At 43.0% G+C, this 24,076-nt stretch overlaps 1 protein-coding gene across 3 annotated transcripts in view; it reads left to right on the forward strand.

Moving 5' to 3' along the window:
• FLT3 (fms related receptor tyrosine kinase 3) overlaps positions 1 to 23,139 on the forward strand; it is a 41,097-nt gene extending 17,958 nt beyond the window's left edge. For 2 of the 3 annotated variants that reach the window (XM_040543911.1, XM_040543912.1), the window contains exons 9-24: positions 4,332 to 4,497; positions 7,990 to 8,096; positions 9,675 to 9,786; positions 11,288 to 11,466; positions 12,764 to 12,876; positions 12,974 to 13,106; positions 13,196 to 13,300; positions 14,315 to 14,425; positions 16,124 to 16,277; positions 16,634 to 16,764; positions 17,133 to 17,257; positions 17,625 to 17,747; positions 18,391 to 18,502; positions 18,585 to 18,684; positions 19,886 to 19,991; positions 20,732 to 23,139. In XM_040543911.1, coding sequence (XP_040399845.1) covers positions 4,332 to 4,497; positions 7,990 to 8,096; positions 9,675 to 9,786; positions 11,288 to 11,466; positions 12,764 to 12,876; positions 12,974 to 13,106; positions 13,196 to 13,300; positions 14,315 to 14,425; positions 16,124 to 16,277; positions 16,634 to 16,764; positions 17,133 to 17,257; positions 17,625 to 17,747; positions 18,391 to 18,502; positions 18,585 to 18,684; positions 19,886 to 19,991; positions 20,732 to 20,866 — 2,012 coding nt within the window. In that variant the 3' untranslated portion in view covers positions 20,867 to 23,139. Of the gene's footprint in view, positions 1 to 4,331; positions 4,498 to 7,989; positions 8,097 to 9,674; positions 9,787 to 11,287; positions 11,467 to 12,763; positions 12,877 to 12,973; positions 13,107 to 13,195; positions 13,301 to 14,314; positions 14,426 to 16,123; positions 16,278 to 16,633; positions 16,765 to 17,132; positions 17,258 to 17,624; positions 17,748 to 18,390; positions 18,503 to 18,584; positions 18,685 to 19,885; positions 19,996 to 20,731 lie in introns of all 3 variants that reach the window. The other variant, XM_040543913.1, reaches the window with a different exon arrangement.
• Positions 23,140 to 24,076: the final 937 nt, after the last annotated feature.

Here is a 24,076-nt window from a genome sequence, read left to right on the forward strand (position 1 = left end):
TTAGAATTAAAGTGCTTTTAGAGGTGAAATGAACTGGCACTGTTTGGAGGTCTAGCCCACACGATTGTTTCAGTGTTATTTCTCAAAGCACGGGCTGGGATTTGGCTTGTGTTATTGTAGGTGACTCCCAGCCAGCACAACACAAAGCCACAGCAGCTTTTTTGGGGGGGACACAAAGCTACAGGGAGCCATGCCTTGGTGTTCCTGGGCAGGGGAACCCCTATGCCATCACCTCAGATGTAGGCATCTGCAGAGCAGATACAAACAATTGGAGGTAAAGCCCTGCAGAAAACACCATTTCTGGAGCTGGCCAAGAATATAAAATGCATGACCTGCCCCATGTTCAGCTCTTAGTGCTCCATGTATTAGCCTGGTCAGAGCCTGGAATGACCAGTGGCTTGTCTCAACTGCTGTGAGGCAGGAATGTCCTGCTGTGGTTCCACCATGGGCTTTGGGATGTTGTAGCCATCACCTCAGTTGCCTCCTCACCATGTTCTCCCACTACATCTCCCTTTCACCCACACAGGGCACCTCCACCCCACCTACGAGCACGGTCCCTTCAGGCACTCATTGCTTTCATACAGAAAAAAAAAAAAAAAATAGAAAATCTGTATGAGGTCTGATCTGGGTCCGCTGGGAAGCAATCAAACAATTGCGAGGCTCTTGGTGGTTGGCTTTCTCACCCAAAACGCAGAGCAAAAGAGAGAGGACCTTTTCTTCATCTTAAGGCAAGGGAGAGACTGACAAGTGGCTGTTTGAATTTGCCCAGTAATTTAGGGAAAAGTAAACCTGTGGAAGTATTTTAGCTCAGTAACCTGTGGAACTGGTAGCAGAATGAAAACTTTTGCATGAATTGTGAATGTAAGCACAGAGATACCATGAACAGCTCGTGATGACAGAGCTGGCAAACTGCCATGCAAGAATGCTGCTGCAGCCATGATGGATAGCATGGAAAACCTGAGGCTACAGAGACAACTTCTGCAGTGTTACTGGCTGGTCTACATGTCTCCTACTTTCCAGGTACTGAAGTGAACCATCCTCCTAGCACCAAGCTACACTGCGTCTGAAAATTCAGAAAATCTAATGCATACCAAAGGAAACATCATTCTACTTAGGCAACATGTCAATTTAAAAGCCAGCAAACTTGAAGCTAGCCCAGAACAGCCTCAGCAGCACACCTTGATTCTCAGGTGGAAATAATATGCTAAATAGGAATAGAATTGGAAATAAGGCATGAAGAAGGAAAGCTGTAGCCTGGGTCATGCTGCTGAAATATGTATTGGGAGAGATTTTCTGAGAGCTGTGCATGGAGCTGGGATTTCCAGCCCCAAGGACAAGGCTCTCTGAAGCAACCACCACTGGGCTGACCTTAGATGCAGTTGCTCTCAGAGTTGACAACACCTAAGCTATGAATGGTAGGAAGTGAGAACACTTACCCCGGTCTCTTCAGAAATTAGTTTCCCTGTGCAATATCCTCTTTTCAGCTTCTGCCTACTTCTGAGCAGGAAGTTCTGTGAAGGTTTACAGTAACTGGGCATGATACCTGGGCATGTTTTTTTAGATATAGCTTCTTAGTAAACAGGAAAGTAGGGGTGAGGGGACAGTGTAGAGGTAGGGTGAGATCTTCTTTCTTAGTACTAGTGCCCACTTCAGAAATACTGGCTTCTTGGGTCCCTTAACTCTCAGGCCTGAGTAAGCATCATATTGACCGGGGATATTTGAGTCACTCTGCATGGAAGGTTGTCTTTCAGAGTGATGCCATTTTTAACTGAAATGTTGTTTTCATTGCATTTTTGACTGGGGGACGCCAAACTGTTGTAGTTGTACCCTCCTTAATACACCTTATGCCAACAAAACCTCTGGGGACTCTTTGGCTTTTCTGATGAAGAAATCTTGTTTACTTATGTGGTGGATTCAAGTGGGGGGCTGTTGCCATACCTTGCTGTCAGCCATGCTTCTCTCTCCAAGGTTAATACAGGGACATTGTGTGCAATACTTCTGATCCCCCACAACTTTTAGCCTAATTTATTAATGGCAACAGTTGCCGGTGTGGATCTGTGCTAGCACTCGAGGTTCAATTTCAGCAGTGATATATATAGGAATTTCATTCTGATGTCCATGCCATAGAGTAACAACCTCAGAAATGATCAGCATCCTACCTTTAAACCATTGCTGTCCTTGAGTTGGTACCCATAGCTACACCGGGAATGGTCATAATGTAACTTTACCAAGAAAAAGCCTGATTTCTTGGGGACACTGCATTGCCTGGGGAGCTTGGCTAGCATAACTACACTGGTAGGTGGTCTTCTATGCTCTAATAACCCCTTGTAGCAAGACAGCTCTGGTTTGCTCTTTGCTGCTTGATACTTCACCAACTTATCTCATCTCATGCACTTGGTCAGATCAAGAAGGGATGTTTAGGTCACTTTAAAGCATAACAGTAATTATGCCAACAACTGCAGCTGCAAGGCTCTTTGTCTCTGCAGGTCTTATGTTCAATTTCTACCAGTGTTGAATAAAGAATTATTAGCACTATGCAATCTGTATTCAGGAATATGCAAGCTATTTTCCAACACATATTAGGTTTAAAGCAAAAAAAAATAAACAAATAAAATAAATACAGAAACATGAAAACTTTTGTTCCAGTCTCAAGAATTTCAGCTCATCTCTCTGTTATTACTAAATAATGTTCACTATTTCTTTGGCAGAAATATACTTCAACATGCCAAAAAATTGGTAACCCAAGAGAAAAAAAAAACAAAAAGAAAAAAGAAAAAAAAAACTATTTTCTTTCTGTTTCAAGAAAGAAACTACATTTTCTGAGTTCTTTTCCGGAGAAATGTCATGCCCTGCTCCAAGATCCCTGTGTGCACTCTGGAGAAAGCCTTTTCTCTTGGCCAGCTGTGTTGTTAACAGCACACATACTGATGACCTTGTACTTGGAAAGATGAGGTCCAAAAGAGCATTCAAAAGACAAAGGTCCGATCTATAAACCAAATAAGCCCTTAATATTAAAAAGGAGGAGAACAGTCATGAAAGGAATTGCTTCTTGTTTTAAAATACTGATATTTTTGTGGTTTACATGGGAGTTTCCAGCTTGTATTTTTTAAACCAGTGAAGTTAGACAGACACAAATCACACCAAACACAATATAGTGTTACAACCAAAAGAAAAACACTCTAAAGAGAAATCTCAGTCCAGTCATATTTCTACAGTGCAGGTTTTTTTCTCACCATGTGGCTGGTTAAACACTGTCACAAGTTTCCTAGAGGTTCTAGAATCTGCTTCCTTGAAGACACCCAAACTCAATTGGATGAGGCTCCAACCAACCTCATCTGGTTGGACCTGCCTTGGGCAGGAGCTGGACTAGACATCTCCAGAGGTCACTTCCAACATGTATGGTTCTGTTAATTTTATGGAGCTGATCCTTAGCTCTGCTGATGCCTTGAGGACCATGTCCTCCTAGAAGTGTAGTTCAGTCTCTTTGGTTGGGATTCATTTCACCTCATGAGACATCTAGCCCCAGGAATGATTCACGTTCTTCCAGCTGCCAGTGGCATGAGGCAGGTATTTTCAAAGAGCATTTCAGTACATCTTTGTTATCTTTTATATTACCATGGGATATATCTGGACATGCCTATCTCATTCCACTGAGTGTATCAGAAGTCCAAACAGGTAGCTTGAGTGGGTCACTGAACTTCAGACAGCTCCACTAGGTGAAACCAATCCCACCCTAGCAGGGAAAGTACCAGCAGCACAGGGTTCACCCACACCTTTAGAAGGCTTTCTCACATTCCTGTTGTCTTTCATCAAATACTTCTAATGAGATGGAGAAACAAATGAGCAGCTGTAAGGCTGATTTGCAAAATCTCTAGCTCATTTCAGGGAGGGAGAAAGACTGAATATCAACATCTGATTAAGCTGGTGGTGCCATATGTTTTTTTCCCCTGTTAGATGTAGCTGTTAACACCTGGAACACACACCTAAAACAAAACAAAAAACTCATGGAGTTGGTCCTGTGGTTCTGTAAGGTGGGTGGGGAAGAAGTGTCAGAGCATTTTGGAAGTGCTCTGGTCTGACAGAAAACACAACTCTAGCAGATATCAGAAAGACCCAGATCAGTTGTCTGGAGCTGAACAGAGAGACATCATTGCAATACTATTTTTGAAGAACTGTTTTCTTTTGATTAAAGGGATGCCTTTTGTGATGTAACATGGTGCTCTTTGTGTGTGTATGTGTGATAACCAAAATGAAAAACATACAGATGTCAAAATTCATTCATTAAGCAATCCATCCTTTTTATCACAATACCAATATTCTCTCTTTTTCAGAAAAGGGATTTATAAACATAACTGACTCTAGAGAAGATTTTGAAATTGGTGAAGAAGAGTTTTGCTTCGAAGTTAACTTTAGAGCATATCCACCAGTTAGATGCATGTGGCTGTTTTCCCAAAAAATGTTTCCATGTAAGCAAAGTTACAGTGCAGATGGACGCAGGTACTGGAATATTTTGTTATAATTCCAAATCTTTCCTCTTCGTGTCTCATTTGAACGAATTGCTTTCCATATTTCATACTCTCTGTATTTTTAATATGTGGATGGGCCAGGTGATAAAGACATGTTAACAAAAGGTACTCAAACATTAATTTGGCTTTCAGCAGCAGTTTGTGTAGATAACTTACAGTATCACTTTATTCTCCGCTTCAAAATAAACCCTGTTGTAAGTTATACATCCAGCAACCCTTTAGGTTATATGTATTTTGCCATTCCCTTTCTCTCTGATGTAATTATTCAATTACAGCTCTTTTGCAGTTTTCACACTGGATCTCAAGTTCTCCATGTTCCCCTTTTGTCATCCTGTGCTTGATGATGTTCCCAGTATCTTTGCTATTGCTCAAACCAAACCCAGGGCCATGTAGTTTCCCAGGCTTAGATCTATTTGGCTCTGCCTGTGCTGCAGAAACATACCGTTCTGCTAATTACCCAGGTCATGTATTCTTTCACTGTTGCAAAACATGTTTTGAATAAACCTGTTAGTTATCTACCTTTTCTGTTATTTCCTAAAATGAAGTTCTGGCATGAGTCCTGTTTAAGGCTAATGTTTTCTCCATTCCCTAGGCTTTCTAAATTCTTGATAACATTATCTAATTTCCTTCAGAGTTGCTTTCAGAGTAGTCCCATGGCTTTCAAGGTAACAGCTCTTATTCACCTTAGTGAAAATAAAGCCAAGCTGCTCTTGTGAAGTTTTAGCTTTAAAATGAAGCAAGACCTAGGCAGGAGTTAATGTGCCTGCATTGATTTCTTTTCATATTCTTAAAATCTCTCATCATCTTCTTAAACCTGTGTTACAGCCTTGATTGCAGTTCTTACACTTTCTTTCCATAGTATTTTGGTACACTAGATTTTATCCACTAGCTTGCTGAGTTGTCTTTGCAACAGTCTGGCCTTTTCATCCGCATCAGATGGAGTATTGGAGTCAGAGCTCCGCATGCTTCAGAGATAGCTCAGTTGAGATCAGTAAATTGTCATCTCCTGGCAATGGCCACAGGAACTCTGTCCCTGCTGATAAAGTGAGGGCTGTCATCAAACTTTGATAGTGCTGGGTGGGTGCTGGTGACTAATCTGCATGCCTGATGTGGGCTAGGCAGGTCTGTTCTTTGTGGTCAAGACTGATTTTGGAAATGAGGTCTCCTGGGACTGCCATGAGCAGTTGCTCATCCTTGCACTATAATGCCAAGTTTATTTGCTTTGCAGTTTTCTTCTCACTGCTGGTAAGAGCAGGAGTCAGTTTTGCTCGGACAGCTGGTGTGAATTCAATCCAGATAAGAAGAAGGTGCTACAGACTGGGCCAACAATAACAATTTTGAGAGCTCTTGACATAGCTTAGGTAACCCCATTAATCAGTAAGGTGCAGCTGTTGGTGTCCTGGAATGCGTGAGTCACCTCAGATAGCCTCTGCAGCCCAGAGGGGACGATCCCCTCCTGCTGGACAGGGGAGAGCCCCACCACTGTCCCGGAACTTGAATGGGAAGGGACAAATGTTTCATTTAGTTTAGTGTCCCCAGAAGCAGCAAGGGGGAGTGGGGTGATGGGATTCTGCCTACAAGCTGTAGCACCACAGATCCAAACATGATTTTAAAGCACGTTTCTCAAAACAACACAAAAAAGGTGAACACAAACCTTATTCTGAGTCTATCTTTGCATATTTTAGTTCACTTCTGTGTACTCCCATCTCCCAACACTTCTACTTTATTCCTTTCATATCCTTTTTCATTTCCTGTTTTTCCCTTTTTTGATTTCTGCCATTTCCTTATCAAACTGTTCCTCCTAAAGATCATATTAACTTTTATTAATTAACTCTGCCATCCTCTTTAGCTTTTGATTTCAAGTTTCAGTGATTTATCATTCCTGTCAGTGCCCTTCTGTGTTTTCAGAGATGGCTTCAAAATTTCCATTTTATATTTGCTTTTGCTGTCTCTGTGTTTTATCACAGTGCAGAATTTCACTTCCCTCCCAAGAGCAAATGAATTTTCATATACAGAATGATCTCTGGTAATTTTATATTATTTATCTCACATCCTCTTATATTTTCAGGTACCTAAGGCATTCTTTTTTAATGATTTTCTCATTATTTCATTAGGATTTAATCCTTCAGGCCTAGGTTTTCAAAAGCAGCAAGTGATTTGTGGTTTCCCTTTCCTTTGGCATCTATTTTGAGGCAACATAAAAGGGATCTTTTTTTTTTTTTAATCCCTGATTTCAGGGACATCTTTAAGGTCATTTCAGATGAAGACACTCAAAAGTGAGTAACTTGATATGGAGATGCTATCTTAGTCAGAAGGCAAAATTCCCAGTGGCTTCTATGTGATTTTTCTTGATTTTTAATTGCATGGTGATACTTGGTGTCTTAGTTCATTTATAAGTATCTTGCTTAATGAGAAACACCCTGGTTTTAATTCTCTAGATTTCTTCCAAGCTCATTATTGCTTTCTCTTACTTTTGCAATTGCTGGTATGGACTGTCTTTTTTTCTGTCTGTTTAAAACTTCCTGATATAACTGCTTGCATTTCATACTAAAATTGAGTGGATGTCTGCTACTCAGTTTTTGTTAGCAATCAGCCAAAATGTGTGCATGTAAAATGTCAACAACTAAACCTAAGATGAGTTTTTCTTAAGTGCTCTTCTAGTGTTGACGAACTGCAAATCTCCCATCTAAATCTGACAACCATCCTGACCTAGCCAAAAGGAGAGAAATTGTATGCCAACTTTGTAAAGATGATATATTCCCTTCCTCCTGTCTATTCCTGACTCAACAGGTCAGTCCTGCATCAGTCTTCAAGTCCTCTGCAGTCCCCATGTCCTTCATCACAAGCAGGGTTAGAGTCTTGCTTTATTTCCATCCTTTGGGCCAAAGGCCATAGGGGGTGGTAGAAGGCTGCCCTTCCTTCTGCAGCACTGTCTTGATGGTTGGTGCTTTGTCTCATTGACATTGAGCTTCTGATGATGATCTCATTTCTGAGTTCCATCAGACCTTCTGATCTGGAGAGGTTTCTCTTGCATGATCCTACCATCTCATTGTTATTTCCTAATACTTTTGTTCATACCAGCCAGAAATAAACATTGGAATCCTTCAGAGAGTAGACAGTTTGATCCTTTGCTGGTCTTAGCATCTGAATCAGAATGCATTATATACCCTGTCTTCCAATGGGTTGGTAACAAAATCACAACCCCACAGCCCAGATGCACTCCACGAGCTATTGAAAGTTACAGAAAAATTGCAGGATGAAATCAATACTGCAGGAAAAAAAAATCCTCTTATTAAGACAGTTACATTCTGTCTGGATTAATGTTTAATAAAATAATTTAGTCTGGATTAATCATTAGAAGATATTGAATTGTTTCAAACGTATATATGAGTCTTAACTACATCTAAAATATTTTGTTTCCAACTTTCGTTTGTATTTTTCCTTCCTTTTCTTTGCTCCACAGCATTTCATCAAAGTTCTGCAACCATCAGCACCAGTCTGGGATATATATATTTTATGCTGAAAATGATGATACAGTCATGACAAAAAGATTCACTTTGTACGTGAGAAGTAAGTGAGAAAACAATCCCTGTAAAGATGTGGCCAAGTCTGGGAGGGATAATCTTGATCTCTCACTTAAGATTTTGCTATTGATGTAAATGGAGCTTATTTGCTGTTTTTCCCTTTCATTGTGTCATACAGCAGAGGAGATGTAATTGAATATTCATTTTCTCCATCCATTTGGGGTTCAGGAGACTTAAATTCCAGAGTGATCTCTGACTAGATACTGAATTAAACTGTCTTTGATTTTTCAAATAAATCAATACACTTGCATATCTGACTATGCATTTGAATATCTGATTTCACCAACTGCTAGGCTCCTTCCTAACATCTCTTATTTAGACACTTTGATTTAGATGCTTTGACCTTTAATAATCAAATCTCATGTACTCTGTAAGAGCTATCTGGGAGCATTTTTGACCTCCTGTACACCTCAGCAGAGTGCAGCAAGATAGCCTGAGTCCTAATTAAATGGGTACAACTGGACCACTGGGAATGTCCCTACAATTAATATAGTAAGAGGTGACTCCCAGCAAGAAATGTTGAGGTCCAGCTGCCACACAGGGCTGGTGAGAGGACATCCAGTGTGGGGCTGGCTCAATCCCAGCCTTGGTTCCATAGCAGATGGAAGGCCTGCCCTCTGTCCCTGACCAACACAAGTAACACGATCCACAAACACATCCTTCTCCAGACCCCATGCCTGGATTTCTGTAATGCAGTGTGGTGTGAAAAGAATCACATTTTTGCCCTGTGTCCTTCCATTTTTAGCAATAAAGAAATGGAAATGAGGTGGGGAATACCAAGGAAGTCTCCACTTATCAAACTGGAGGAGGAAGTTGTTAGTTTTTTTTCTCCTCCTCGTAGTTTACCATCAACAGAGGGAACAGAGTAAAAGAACTTAGTCATATACTGAAGGAATTAACACTTCTAAAGAAAACCACAAGGCCTAAGATCCCTGTTAAATACAGTGGCTGTATTCTAACTCCACAGAGCCAGAATACATGTGACTACTGTAGAGATACAGTGACAGGAAACACACCCGTTAGGTGGTAGCTTTCTGTGGTCTGTGTCATTTTTTTTTCCTGATGACATTTGTGAGCTAGTGCAGTTCATCTGGGGGCTGTCTGGTGTGCAACACATCTGTGTGGGCTACACCTGCCCATGGGCTTGGCTGGTGCTCTCGGTTGTCTCTGCTCTGCCACGTGGCTATGGCATCTGCCCATTGCTCCAGATACGTGAAGCTGCAGAGCAGCCAAGTGAGCCAAGCAACCAGGCCGAATCCTTGCTGTCAGTCAGAAAAGCAGAAGTCGAGACTTCCAATTTCGGCCCTTTCACTGTTTTGGTCTGGCCATGCCCATACAGAGAAGTGGCTGCTCCCCTCGACTTGCCCACAGCCCCGAGGCGCGGGGCCTGGAGGAAGGAGGAGGGCTGAGGCCTGCGGACAGCTCCCACAGTGACACGCGGGTGGGTTGTTTTGCACCCACAGAGGCAGATCGTAGTCTGGCCAGATGTAGTGTTACCATGTAAACACAAAGGTTTTGGTCACCAAAGCGTTGACAGAAATTGTCTTGTGTCGCCTTGTTGCAGGAAAGCCTGAAGTAACAATGCAGTTATTGTTCAAGCAGATCTCGTGCATCGCTGAGAGCTACCCAGCCTCATCCTGGATTTGGAGAAACTGTCCTGATCTGAACTCATCCAAGTAAATAGTTTTCTCTTTTTGAGTCGTTGTGAAGACCGTATCTGAGCTATCCTCGATAATATGAAAACTGGCCTGCAACAAACTGAGTGAAAAATGCACTCTTGACCATTTGGAAAATGGGATATTGTGACCCACTCCAGGGTGCAGGAATCACCAAAACTAGGAAGAGTTTTCAATATTTTTGTTGGCATCAAATTAAATCTGTAAAGATGTGTATCTCAGGCTCTTTACACTCAAATAACCCACCTGGGTTTATATCTACAGTTAGGTAGGTAAAAAGTCCAATCTAAGTTTTTCTCTGGCTGTCAAAGTTGTGGGCCATTCAGAGAACACATTGTTTAATACAGGTTTGATTAATTGACTAAGCTTTGGTTAATATAGCTGTTACAATGACCCAAAGCCACTAAAGTCAGTGAGAGTGTTTCCAGTAAAGTCAGGGAGAATGTTTCCATTTCCTCTATTTATGCAGGGCAATGAGTCAGGCCCCAAAATTTCATGAAAAGCTGAGACTGCTTTATGAACTCTGCAGCTTTTATTTTAGAAATGCCAAAAAACTAATAATCCCACAGCTGTAGAAGAGCACCAGGTCAAATTATCATTTGGAAAATTACGGATAAAGCTCTGAGTATTTCAAATAGATATGAAAAAGATATCTAGTCAATTTTCTTATCCGTACCTCTGAGGAGGCTTCCTAACGTCAGTGTGTTTGTGCAGAAATTGAAGAGTGAAGAAAACATCCAGCTAGCAAGTTTCAAATTCTCCTTAAAACAGCTTTCTGGAAAAGGAAATGCTGTGATTATTTCTTTTCTGGAAACTTCCACATGTACAAGCTAATGCTATGTGCAGAGCTGAATGAATTTTAATTTATTTACTCACCTACTAATTTATTTATGTGGACAGTAAGTCAAGCAGTAAGTTGATGAATGATAGAAAAGCAAAAAGTCAAAATTCTGTCTGTGTGGGCTTCCTTTCCCTAGTGTACAACATTCTGTATTTCTACACGTGAGGTCTGAAATAAGCCACTCATATAGGGTGGATGCTTTCCATCTTAGGCCTTGAGTTAGAGAAACTTTATGGCTCAAATCACATCCCTTCAATGGAGGGAGTCATAACTTTTACTCTGGGTTCATGCTGTATTTATTGTTTTAGTAACAGCTCATTTGAAGCTGCTCAGTGACTTAAATGATGAGGTAAAGGTAAAAGCAGCAGGAATGGTTGCAGTAGGGGGCTGGACACTGGCAGAAAGTGGGAGTGAGCTCAGGGTGGGAGGTAGAGAGCCTATTTCATCCCCTGCCTACTCTGCTATGTCCATCACACATAAATGATACTGGCAACTACTCTGAAGCCTCTCTCTAATGGTGACAAATAAAAAAGCAACCCATCTATCCTTCCCTTCCTCCCTTCCACACAGATGTAAGGCCTGTTTTGAAACATCTCACCTTCTCCCCTGGGAAATGCCAATGTGAGCCAAAGATCAGAATTGGTCTCCTTTGTTTTCCAGCTGCACAGAAGAAATCACTGAGGGGATCCAGAACTTCTTGCCAGAGAGGAGATCCCTCGGGTCATGGATTTCAAGCAGTATTTTAGATGTGAAGGAGACAGCAACAACCTTCTCTGTTGAGTGCTGCGCAAACAATCCAGTAGGCTCAGCCTGTGAAAAGAGCTTCATTAACCTGTCAGGTACCATAAATCAGTGTTTTAGCACAGGTTTTCTCAGCTTAATTAAAGCTGGCATTGTAGAATTAATGGTATTTTTTTTATTTATTTAGCTAAATGGCTGGCCATGCAATGGCACTGCAGGTAAAACACAAGCACTGTGTGAATGCAGTGTGGGGAGTGTTGAGTGGACAGGGGACACGTCTCTTCTCTAGTTCCAAAGCAGGGGCCTCCTTCACTAACATGAGCAGAAATGTCACAAAAATAGTGCAGGATGGAGCTATGGCAATACAGGGGTCTGATTTTCTATTTCCTCTTCGTAATCCCCACTTGGAACCTGGAAACATCAGTTTTGGGAAGAACTGAAGCCGCTCTGGTAGCTGGTGGCAGGTGTTGGCTCTTGATCCTTTCCCAGAGGTCACTGCAGAGCTCCCAGCAGTGCTCACAGGAGCTCTGTTTGCTGTCAGACCCACACAAGGGACAGACCCCTGGCCTGGGAACCGCTGTGTGGTCTCTCTTCTTGTAGGGGCCATGAGGAAGTCTTTCCTTGTCAAGCAAGATATTTGCCGTGGGTATTTACCAATGCACTTTATATTTGATACTCCATATACATCCCGTAGGGCAAAATATTTCTATCCCAGGAAGCATGCTGTGGCACCTGGGAAGTGTTTTGAAGTACCCAGATACTTGCAGTATGAAGCTTTCCTTCATCACGGACAAACAAGCTGTTTGCTGCTCTTGACTACAGCTGACAAAAGCTGTGACTGCTAATAGACTTTGAGCATTTATGTTGAAATTGCAGTAGAAAGTAAACATAATGCTTTTGCTCTTAGAATATGAGGACAGACCTCATGTAGCACTTCCTCACCCAAAAGCACTTTATTGATTGGCCTTGGCTATGTAAGAAGTTCCTTGCTGCACAGCAGAACAATTCTTGAAGCAGGTTTTGTGCAGTCTGTCCACTGATTCTGATGCTTTGGTATCTAACTACATTGCCTGGGGGAAGATGCAGGGAGAGAAGAGGGAAGATCAGAAGAGAAATTGATTACTCCCGTTTATGCTCACCAAGCCTAATCAATGGAAGACACCAACACCTCAGTGCCCTGAGATTTATTAATTCGTGTAACTTTTTTTTTTTAATGAAAACAGCTGTCAGAATTATCCAGCACTGAACCTCCCATCACACACCCCATGCAGAGAAAGCTCAGATGTGAAACGGCTCCAAACTGCAAAATCAACAAAGCTACCACCAACTCCCCCTGTACCTTCATCTATAAGCCCAAGCTCTAATTCAGTGGGTAGTAACATGTCTCTTTTAAAGTTGCAGGAGCAGTTTCTTCGCACCCGGACAACACTGCATTCTATGTCTTTGCTGGATTTATCCTCCTATTGATCTTTTTTTTGTCTCTACTCATCTGTCATAAATACAAAAAGGTAAAGGCAAACATAAGTACCTGCCCCTTCTTCTTTTGTTCATACCAGCCTTTTTCTTCTTCTCTAAGCCTTTTCCACTTCTTTTCTTCCTCCAAAGCAATTTAGATATGAAAGCCAGTTGCAAATGATACAGATGATTGGATCATTGGATAACGAGTATACCTACATTGACTTCCGTGAATTCGAGTACGATCTCAAATGGGAATTTCCCAGGGAAAATTTGGAATTTGGTGAGCAGTCCACAAGGCAAACCACAACGTTGGAGCAGCAGCCTGTGCTGTACTGGCTACAAATAATATTGGCATATTGTGTCTTGTAGGACAGGTCCTTGGTTCCGGGGCTTTTGGGAAAGTGGTGAATGCAACAGCTTATGGAATTAGCAAGGCAGGAGACTCAGTCCAGGTTGCAGTCAAAATGCTAAAAGGTACGACAAACTCTGGGAGCTTTTTGCAAGCAGTGATATATTCTAGTGACCCCAAAGCAGAAGCAGTGCCAGAAATCCCTTTAAATACAGACTTTTAGTAGTTAGACCTCACAAATGCTTAGTTCCAAAATACTTTCATAACGCTTTCCAAATCATGTTTTGGTTTTGAAAGTTATTGCTGAAGTGCCTTCTTCCTGCAGGATGTTGCATTTTGTCCTAAGTGCCAGAGAAGATCTGTGTTGTGTGGGGAAGGATGGAGCTGCTCTGCTCCAAAGATGATGAATCCAAATTCATAGCGTAATTTAGCCTGCCGGTTACATTGCTGACTCTGGGAACTTGGGTGTGAGGTCCCTTTTTCTTGTAGCACAGCCGAGTTGTTGCACACTCCTTGCCTCCAGTGTCTGGGCTAGCTTGTTTGTGAAGCTTACAGCACATCTTCCTGCTCTTGATGGGTGGCACAAAACAATGTCCTTCTATCCTTCCTTATGGGTCAGGCTTCTTAAACCTCTAATCCTCCTTGCTGCTTTGCTCTGGCTTCTCTACCAGCTGTCTCCACCTCCCATAAAAGCAGTGTCCAGGCATGAGCCTCGCCGGCAGCAAGCAGAGCAGGAGGGCTGGAGCTCCACATCAGCAGCTGCACCCCGCTCACCTGTGTGCCCGCACAGCCCCTTCCTCCCAGCTCATCATCCCCTGTTTGCTAACGTGCATCAGCTTTATGCTTCCTTGGTCTGCTGCTTGGCAGTTGTCTTTTTGGAAGTCCATCTGGATCGTTTTGGTTCGTGTCTCCAATTCACTGACACCACAAGGGATGAATGCTTGCTGAAAAGCAAGCCAAAGGCTACTACTGAAGCACAGGATGGCCTGCTTAGCTATATCATACAACGTTTTTTCAGAATGCTCCCAAACGTACTGTCAGTCATTTGAAATGAAGATTTGAATGTGACAAAGCATCACAACCATTTTGATTTTTTTTTCGATGGAGGTTTCCAGATGTGTGTAATTACTTTTTTTCAGAAAAGTCTGACACGTCAGAAAAAGATGCTCTAATGTCTGAGCTGAAAATGATGACTCACATTGGAAGCCATGAAAATATCGTGAACCTACTAGGAGCTTGTACTGTGTCAGGTAACTTGCAATTGTGGAAAGGCACCAATTAAAACCATCAGACTAATGAGGACTGCTGAACAGAAGTATTACAAATTGATCATTGGCAGCAGTGTTAAATCATCAAGCCATAATTAGCTGCCTATTCCTCAGGCTGCTCTTCCTCTGTTCACCCCTGAGTCCTGACTTTTCTTTCCCTTCCCCAACCAATTTTGCTGCTCTGCACAGCCCCAGATAAGATAAAGATGAACTGAAAGCAAAGTTAAGGGCTTGCATGTGTACAGAAATGGGTCCTTTCTAACCGTACTTTCATGAAGTGATACAATAGCCCTTCTATAAAAGAGGTTTTCTCGTAACAGCAGTGATGGCACTGATATGGGCCTGTTTATTCAGAGAGAAAAGGAAAAACATGTCCGCTGTGAGGGACTGAATGTAAAACAAAAAACTGAAGATGAAAAGAACTAAGCAAAGATGGACTAAGTGGCAAGATATTATCAATAATTAATTATTGTGTGGCTAGTGATATCACTGAGGAAATTGCTATCCCAAGAAGTCCCACTCTGGCCAGTTCAGTGGTGAACAGGAGCGGGTGAAGAGTGGCTAAGGAACACCACAGAGATCACCTCAGGGGAAAGGGCAGGATTTTACCCAGCATTTGCCCATATCGTGAATTGTAAGACCTGCCCCTGAAAAAAACTGACAGATTTTCTGCCACAGATATGTATTAAGTTGGAAGGATCAGAGAGAACAGTTAACCCTTTTTTCCCCAGTTTCATCAATGGCAACACAGTCATGCAAAGACATTTGAGGCATATGGAAAAGGCAGACAAATAGATCACTGCTGGTGGCTTTAGTTGACTTGAAGCTGTACAGCAAGTTTCCAGGCAGTGGCAGACACTGCCTTCAGGAAAGCTCTGCAAGATGTGGCAGTGCAGGCAGGAGAGCAGCAGGAAAGACCTGCTTCATCTGGCAGGACAGGGCAGGAACATTTTCAGCCTCATCCAAGTCCTGTGTTCAGAAGCCTTTACCTGGCTCCCCAGACTTTTGCAGTCTTCCCCTGAGTGATACTGTAGAGGGTTTGTTTGTTTGTTTGTTTGTTTTCCCCCAGAGTGGCCTCCCTTGCTTGACAGAAATTCCTGGTAGAAATCTCCACAAATTCATAGTTGGTCTTTCTGAGCCAGAAACGGTGATGCCACTGTAAGACTACAGGATTGTGGTGTGACCACTCCAAGCAATCCATGAGATGTTTGCTCTGCTCCTGCAGCCTTGCACTGGCTTTCCCCCAGGCCTGCCTGGGTCAGGGATTGAAGGTGTTTTTCCTTCCTTTGCAGATAAATGAAAGGCCATAAGTCAATTCTTGCTATCAAGACAAGGAGTAGAGAGTCACCTTTGCTTGAGCCATTTAGACAGTATGTTGCACTTTTATAGCTTGTGCTCCCCAACCCAGTCAGTGCCTTTGTTATAGGAAAGGGTCCTCATGCCTTTGCAGGGATTTGCCATTCACGTTGGGAGATGCACCACAGGGAAATTCAGCTACATACATTTTCCAAAGAGGCTTTCCACCAGTCTATCTGCAGATACAGTTGATCTGCCTGGGAAGGGGAAATGCTTAGGATGTTTAATATAGATTAATCCTGGGTGAAGATGAGGCATCCTTAAGGTTTTAATGGGAAGACTGCTGTGGATAACAGAAGGCATTTACATTTCCAACTATTTCAGGACCAATCTACTTGATATTTGAGTATTGTTGCTATGGTGACCTTCTGAACTACTTAAGGAGCAAAAGAGAAAAATTTTACTGGACACTGACAGATATATTTAAACAACACAACTTCAGCTTTTACCACAACTTCCATTTGGACCAAAATTCCAGGTAAGACATTCAGAAACAATTTAATACTTTGTAAAACTCTTGTGTCTTTATAGATGCATTCTCAGTTGTGCTGTAAGCAGGTATAATTAATGAATTCTTGAGAATTTTCATTCTCTACTTTAACAAACAAGGCCTGGGGAGGAACTGAGATTTGCTTCTTGTTATGATGTTCTTTTCACTGTACTGCAAAAGATGAGAAATCTCTTGTTTCAGTTTCCAGTTTTGGGAAGACCCATGCCTATGCCCAGATTTTTAATATCAATAACCGATCATATTTTTTCTATGTAAAACTGTTTACATTTGGCAGATTATGTTCTCCTCTGTGTGTAACCTTTGAAAATGTGTCACCCCTCCAGGATGAGAACCCACCTGAAGTATGGTGTGAACATGAGTCTGTGCAGAGAGGACGAATTTGAAATCACACAAACAAGCCAAAACATAAATATGACACCTGGACCAAATGGGATTGTGCTGTTTTCTGAGGAAGGTAAAAGATTAACTGGTGTTATCTCTAGCAATTCTAACTGTTATTATTGTATTTATTGATCCAGCCAGCCAAATTCAGTGACACAGGAGGCCCCTTGCTGTTGTATGTCTCTCTTTCCTCCTGGCAGAAATTTTGCTGGAGAATAATTCAACAATATTTAAGACCTCAGACTTATGCTTCTGTTCATACTATACGTGGCATTTGAGTATGAAATACCTTTTCCCTTGTGTCTGAGCAAAGGATGCAAAGGTGAATGCCCTTCATGATGTTCTCAGTAGGAGAGAGAAAAATCCTGACAATAGCCAATAGAATTAATGAGAGAGAGAGGAATCCCATGGAAAATTCATACTCTTGGTTGTTTTTTACAGATGAAATTAAGCATATAAGCAGGCAGATGGATGAAGAAGAGGATTTTAACGTGCTCACTTTTGAAGACCTTCTTTGCTTTTCTTACCAAGTTGCCAAAGGAATGGAGTTTCTGGAGTCCAAATCGGTATGGTGAAGGCTAGCAAACTGTTTAGATAGAAAAGACAGCCAAAATAGGTCAGTCTATGAAAAGGCAGACTGAGGAACAGAGCCACACAGTGGCAGGCTCGAATTATACCTCCTTCCACAGCTTTATGGCAACATCTGGACTGCACTTTCAGGCATGTCCGAGTAAGAAGCAGTGGCTGCACTGCACACTTCTGCCTGCTCTGACCCTGGCCCTGGCCATGACCATGAGCAACCAGGGACTGCCCAGCTTGCTCATCCTCCAAACGGTTGGAGAGGAAGGAGGCAGCAATTCACAGAGCCCTGTGTGAATTCTTTCCCTCTGCTACCAAGTGCTGCAGAGTGTTAACCCATCCTGTCCCTCTAAGTGCATTCACAGAGACCTCGCTGCCCGGAATATACTAGTGACCCGTGGAAAAGTAGTGAAAATATGTGACTTTGGCCTTGCCAGAGATGTCGTGAATGACTCCAACTACATTGTCCGGGGCAACGTAAGTTCCTGAATGCTCTCTATTTTTTTGTATCATTGAAGAATGATGGGGAACCAAGAAAGGAAAGCTTTCATTTTTCAAATTCCCTGCTAGCATTATAGATAACTGTATAGACAGTGCAGAAGTCTCACTTTTTCTGCCCTTGGCAAATGCAGATTCTCAGCTTATAATTAGCCAAATCAGGCTAGTGATAGTACTATAAATGAAATGATACCCATGTCTATTCACAAGCTTACTGAAACCTGTTGGTGGGAAGTGGAGGGAACTGGTCATTGTTATGGATAATAATAGCACAGGGACAACAACATATGTGTGAGGTACACCAGGTCGTGTGGGTAAATGAAGAAGTACAGTGTGGACATCTCCATCTGAGCTACTCACTGTGGTGGTCAGGGAAAAGAAAAAGGCTTTTCCAGGGCAGAGCTCAGTACCTTCAACAGTCATCTAAAACATGTGAGATGAAGTGGCTCCTTGGAAGTGCCTATTCCTCTCTATAAAGGAGATATAAAGAGATTACTGGGAGAGGTCAAGCTTTTCACTTAGCAGACATGAATTAATTCTAGTTGAGAAGTGAGAGCTGCAGCGAGTCATCCAGAAAACCTGTGTCACGGCATGACCTGGCCTCCTTTCCCCATCTGTACAGGCTCGCTTACCAGTTAAATGGATGGCTCCTGAAAGCTTATTCGAGAGGACGTACACAATCAAGAGTGACGTCTGGTCTTATGGAATATTACTGTGGGAAATATTCTCTTTGGGTATGTTCTGTAATGTGGTGGAAGAACACTGCTTCTCTCTGGTGGCTTCTGAGTCAACATGTATTCTCTGATATTTTCCCAGGTGTAAATCCCTACCCTGGCATTCAGGTTGATGCCAACTTCTACAAATTAATCCAAAGTGGATTTAAAATGGACCGACCGTATTATGCTACAAAAGACATGTAAGTGTTTTTTATGAGTGGTGTACAGCATGGGGATTTATACTTACTAGGTCACCATCTGTATGACCTTTAATTCATTGCACACTGCACCCTGTTCAGAAAAGTTGCAAAAGGTGAGATCTTTCTCTGACCCTGTAAAAGGTTTCTTGATCATGCAAGTTTTGTCCTAAAGCAGAAGTGATCAACACTAGAGGTTATGTGTGTTTGAAAGGACAAATTTATTATCTGTGTTGAGCTGTGCCTTCCTTACCCAGTTAACTTCCTCTTATCAGATCAGAGTGGGTTTCTTTTCTCTCTTTCTTTTTTTCTTTTTGCAAAAGCAAAGTTATACTGTATTCATTTGGATATTGGTTAAATCTTTGGTAATAGTTTTTATTATTATTATTTTAATAGAGCGTTAGCATATTTGACTCTGTTCTAGAAAGTCAAGGAACCTCTTAGAGAAAAACCCTGCTAGGGAAAAGCTGGTGGGAGCTCTTGTTCCTGTGCTCACAGCTCATGTTTTTCAGCCAGTGCCCCTGTGCCTGGAAAGACTCTGGCTGCCTGCAGGTAGGCCCCAGGGGACAAGAGGAGGAGAAGGTGGCAGGGAGCTCTGAGACCTTGCAATGTACCTCTTTCATCCTCTCCATGTAGAGACAATAATGGCATTAAAGGTACAGGTGAATCTGACAGATTCAGCCATGAAAGGTTGCTGTGGGACTCATAAATACCAGGAAAGCTATTTGCAAGAGACTTTAGGAGATACACAGTGTACTAGTCCCTGTTGAAGCTGTAAAATCTTTAAAGTGGTCTTTGAAATTCAGAAAGACACAAAAATCCATAAAAAGACTCACTGGGGAAACTGCCTTCAGTCATGTAGAGTCCGCAAGAGCAGATTCATCCCCAGAGTCAGATAGGAATTGTCCTCCTACCATTTTCTGTGTGGAAGCTGGAAAATAAGCTTAGCGTGCCAGCACATGCCAGCCAGGGCACCAGTCCTGTGAGAAGGATTTTGTTAAAGACTCCAGTAAAGCTGTGTTTTTAATTTTTTCCCTTTTCCCCATCTCTTTGTATGTTATTCTCTGATGCAACCATGCTCAAATCCAGCATCTTTTCATAAAATCATTTGGTGCCCTGTGATTCCCGTGCAACTTCTGCATTTCCATGTAGTCCCTTACTAGAGACTCCAAAAGCTCATATGTGTCACCTCCTTGCTCTACAGCTACTGCGTGATGCAGTCCTGTTGGGCACTGGACTCCAGAAGAAGACCTTCTTTTTCCAGGCTTGTTTCTTCTCTTTCCTGTCAGCTGGCTGAGGCAGACGGAGCAGTAAGTAAGCACAAAAGAAAAAATGTGTTTTTTGTTTGTTTGTTTTTGAGCCCCACAGACCATAATGGGCTGAGAAACAGTCTTATGATTTCTATTCTCACGTGCCACTGTGCTAGGGAGCTATTCCCCAGGGATGTTACTTACTCAGCCTGTGTTACAGAAATGCATTTCCCCTGTGCAGAAGCCAGTGCAGCAAAACTACTGATTCCCACCTGGGTATCCACTCTGAGCTTGACACACTATTTCCCCATGTCCAGAGTTCTTACCAGCCTTTTGGGGTGTGGGGGCTGTGGATGAGACTTGCCATTGCAGCCCTGAACCTCTCTGCATGCTGCTAGCCTGGCAGAAAGTGCCAGATGGAGAGGTCCCTTTTCCATTTCTTACTCATAACAGACACGCATGACATGTTTGGTGGCTGCATGCATGCCCACCCTTACTGCCAAAGGTAACACCAAGGGCTGCAATGAGCAATTCCAAAGCACTATAGCAGGAAAAAAAATCCTCTGCAGCCCAGTGCCCTTCCTCAGCCCAACTCTTTTTGAGCAGATAAGATCCATCTCCCTTAGACAGTTGTCTGGACTCCCTTTGGAGTTGGTGGGAAGTAGCAGACCTGAGCGTGGCTCTCCCATGGTGTACAGGGATGTCTCGCCCAGTACCTGCTTCATCAGCAGAAAAGCAGTTCTCCAAGTACAATAAATCATAACAGAAGATATCATTTGTTTCCTCTTCTCAATCGCTAGGTTTACCAGAACATGAAAAGAAATGTTTCTACGCACAAATCCAATGCCAAAACTAAGCCACATGTAAGCAAGGATGAGGAATCTTTTCAGTCCTCAGCTCTGCTCCAGCATGAAGACTCTCAAGTTAAAAAATAATCTGGGTTCCGGATCTCAGTATTTTCCTATACTCCATGTAGCATAAATGCTTTACATCACCACTAGAAAAATAAGATGTTACCAACTGCTGCTCTATTCACATTTCTTATGGGCCACTCCATATTTATGTTACTTTGAGGAGAAGACAGCAATTCATTTCTTTGAATTCAGAAAACACATCTGTCACAAGACAGGAGCAGTTGTCTTTTTGCTGGTTTTCTACAACTGGATATCTCTTTTCCTGGCTATATGCAAACAGTGCCTAATCAATGCATCAGAATTCAGACTGTTCTTGCCATATTGCAAGCAAACACAAGAAAATCCATGGGTTTTTTAGTTAACGTTTACAAACACAGACAATGATCTAAAGAGAAATCGTGTGATTTCCAGAAGTGCTACACGCATCTTGATCTCCAGAGGCCAGTAAGTGTTGGAAAAAAGACCACCAAAGTAGCCAACTTTAGATGCCTGAATTTTAAAACATCAGCTTTAGTTTACAAGGAACTGTATATCTGAACATGTACAACTGCCTCATCCTGAATATCTCAATCGCTGTAAAGTTCCCAATAGATATGCAGTTCAGGTGAGTTCACTTCATTAAGCTTTAGGCATTCATGTGGGCTCCAGCCATCCAGCTCTGTGCTTGCTGATGAGAAGGAAGCACTTAGAGAGGGTGATTCCTTCTACCTAAAATAAGCATCCAAAACAGGCAGGAGAGGGCAGGAGATGACCTCCCTGCTCCCTGCTCTAGAAAATCCAGGTGACTGGCTCCAACTGGAAGTCTCACTTCCACTGAGTTATGGATAATCCCACTCTCCGAGCTTTGTGTATTTTAATATCAAATAAAAATGATTAATTCTGAAGAAATTATCCTCTGTAGCAATTTAGGAGTATAATATCATCACTGCCAATTCCCAGAAGTCCTTCTATCTGTATAAACCCCACTGCAATAAAACGAGCGTGCATCTCTTTCCCTTTCTCTCAGACTCCCAGGACAATAACCAGAGACTTGATGGTTTTTTAATATAGATGAAAAGACAGGTTATTTTCATGGTGAGGTTTTGGGATTTGTAAACATGCCTTTCATAATGACTAACAGGATACATTTGTCTACATCTCAGTGAATCAAGATAAGAATATATGGGTAAATAGTTTTCTTCTCTGTTACATTTTACAAAATGTTATCTGCAATTAGGACTTCCAGTGGCAAGAGTTGTAAATCAATGTGTTTGGATGAAATGTGCTATCTCATAAATCGAGCTGCTCTTTACTAACATCGTCTGAAAATAATGTTTTATTACAACAATTACAAATCGTATATTTTGACTAACATTGTAGAATTAGCAAAGAATCATGGATTATTTTAATCAGACTGCCAGAGAATAGTTTGGAAGTATGAAGACAGAAATAAAACTTTAACTTTGTATGCTCTGGAAAATATAGATGGACTTTAACGTGCTCATGTAACACAATTTCAAAGCATTCAGCAAAGAGACGTCACCGTTTGGCACTGCTCACACACAGCCTACATGGTGAGCGTCGAGCACCTCGTGCAGGCAGGAGCTGTCAGAGCTAGAGGAGCAAGGGCCGAGCTGGTTGCATCCACGCTCAGCTGGCCCTGGAAGCTGAGCAGATGTGAACTTGGCTCATTAGCCAAGACGAGGAGCAGATGGGAAGCCCGTGTCCTTTAAAAGAAGCCAGGGAGTTGTGTCCAATGTTTTACCACAGGATTCAAGAAGGAGTGGACAGAGGTCTCATCGTCCTCACTACTGAGCTGAGGCACCTGAGTATAAAGGTAAATGGAGAAGCACGGAGCTGACACAAACTGCTCGTGATGCACACGTGAAAAAGCAGCTCAGACAACAGTGCACCCTGTGAGGAAGCACGATGAGGAGGAAGACCCTCCTGTAAGGGGTGGACACACGGAGGGTTGTGTCTGCTTCTCCGCAGAGCAGGCAGGGGTGGCACAAAGCTGCAGGAGGAATCCAGTGGCAAATAATATCTTTTTGGAGCACATCTCCTTTCCAGAATGCTTCCAACACAACTCAGCAAGGTGTTAGTGCATTCATGAGGTGTGTGCAAGCCTCCGACTGCGATGCATTAACCCAAGCCAGATGCCTTAAGGCAGGCAGAGGCTGCTGACAAGGCTTCAGCAACCACCGAGCCAAGGAGAAGAGGCACTAGGGGGAGCTACGGCACCGCGCTGCGCGGGGACCCGGCTCATGGAGGCGGACCCGAGGGCATCCGTGGGGATGTGGGACGGGATGGGATGGGATGGGTGCCGACCGGGCAGCTTCCTCCAGCTGTGTTCTGCCCCCCCCCCCCCCCCCCCCCCCCCCAAAAAAAAAGGCCCTCCATCACAGAAAGCACTCACATAATAATAATAATAATAATAATAATAATAATGAGAGCCTTCTTCTGTATTTAGATCCGGACATGGTCCTCCAACACGGGTGAAACCACCAGGTTTGGGATACTTGGGATGGGCTTTCTGAGAGAGGCTGGGAGTAAAATCGTGCTGCACCAGAAGAGGAGAGTGGGAGTTGTGCAGGATGGCAGGGGCTTGAGTTAAGAAAACTGGTTCACGGAGGGATCTGTGACAAGTGATGAAGGAATCCAAGGTCGGCTTAGCCGCAGAGCCATTTTGCAGATCTGCCATCTTTGATGAAGGTGCACTTCTGCTGGGAAACATTTCGGGAGTGCAGAAATCAAAGCAGACTGGAGACGACTGGGTTAGGGCATCCCCACGCACGCCAGACCTCAGCCCCCTTCTCACAGCCACCAAACCAGACCAGGTGCTCGGTGGCACAGGGTTTCCTCCTCCCAGCTGGAAGCGCTGCTGTGTTAGTGTATCGCTGCCTCCTTCCCCATCCCCCAGTGGCTAATTAATTAAGCCATGCAAAATGAAACAGCCTTAAAAAAGCTGGCACAAAAAGATCCACCCAGGAGTGGTGGAGGAGTTCACAGAGCTCTAGGAGAGAGGTGACAGAGGAGCTCAGCTCCCTGGATGAGCACCCTGACACTGGTCTGGGGGCCCTTTGAAGACCCGTTCCAATTCATGCTTCTGGAGATGCTTCCTGTAGACAAGACAAAAAGGGGGCTGCTCAGATCAGGGATTCAGACTTAAGGGGCTGAGGTGGACGACTGATATTTAGGTAGAGGAGCAACACTCCTGGCAGGACTGGGGGAGCCCAGGGGTCATGGCTACAG

The sequence above is a fragment of the Cygnus olor genome, chromosome 1 (genome assembly GCF_009769625.2).
Source record: "Cygnus olor isolate bCygOlo1 chromosome 1, bCygOlo1.pri.v2, whole genome shotgun sequence".
Classification (NCBI taxonomy): domain Eukaryota; kingdom Metazoa; phylum Chordata; class Aves; order Anseriformes; family Anatidae; genus Cygnus; species Cygnus olor.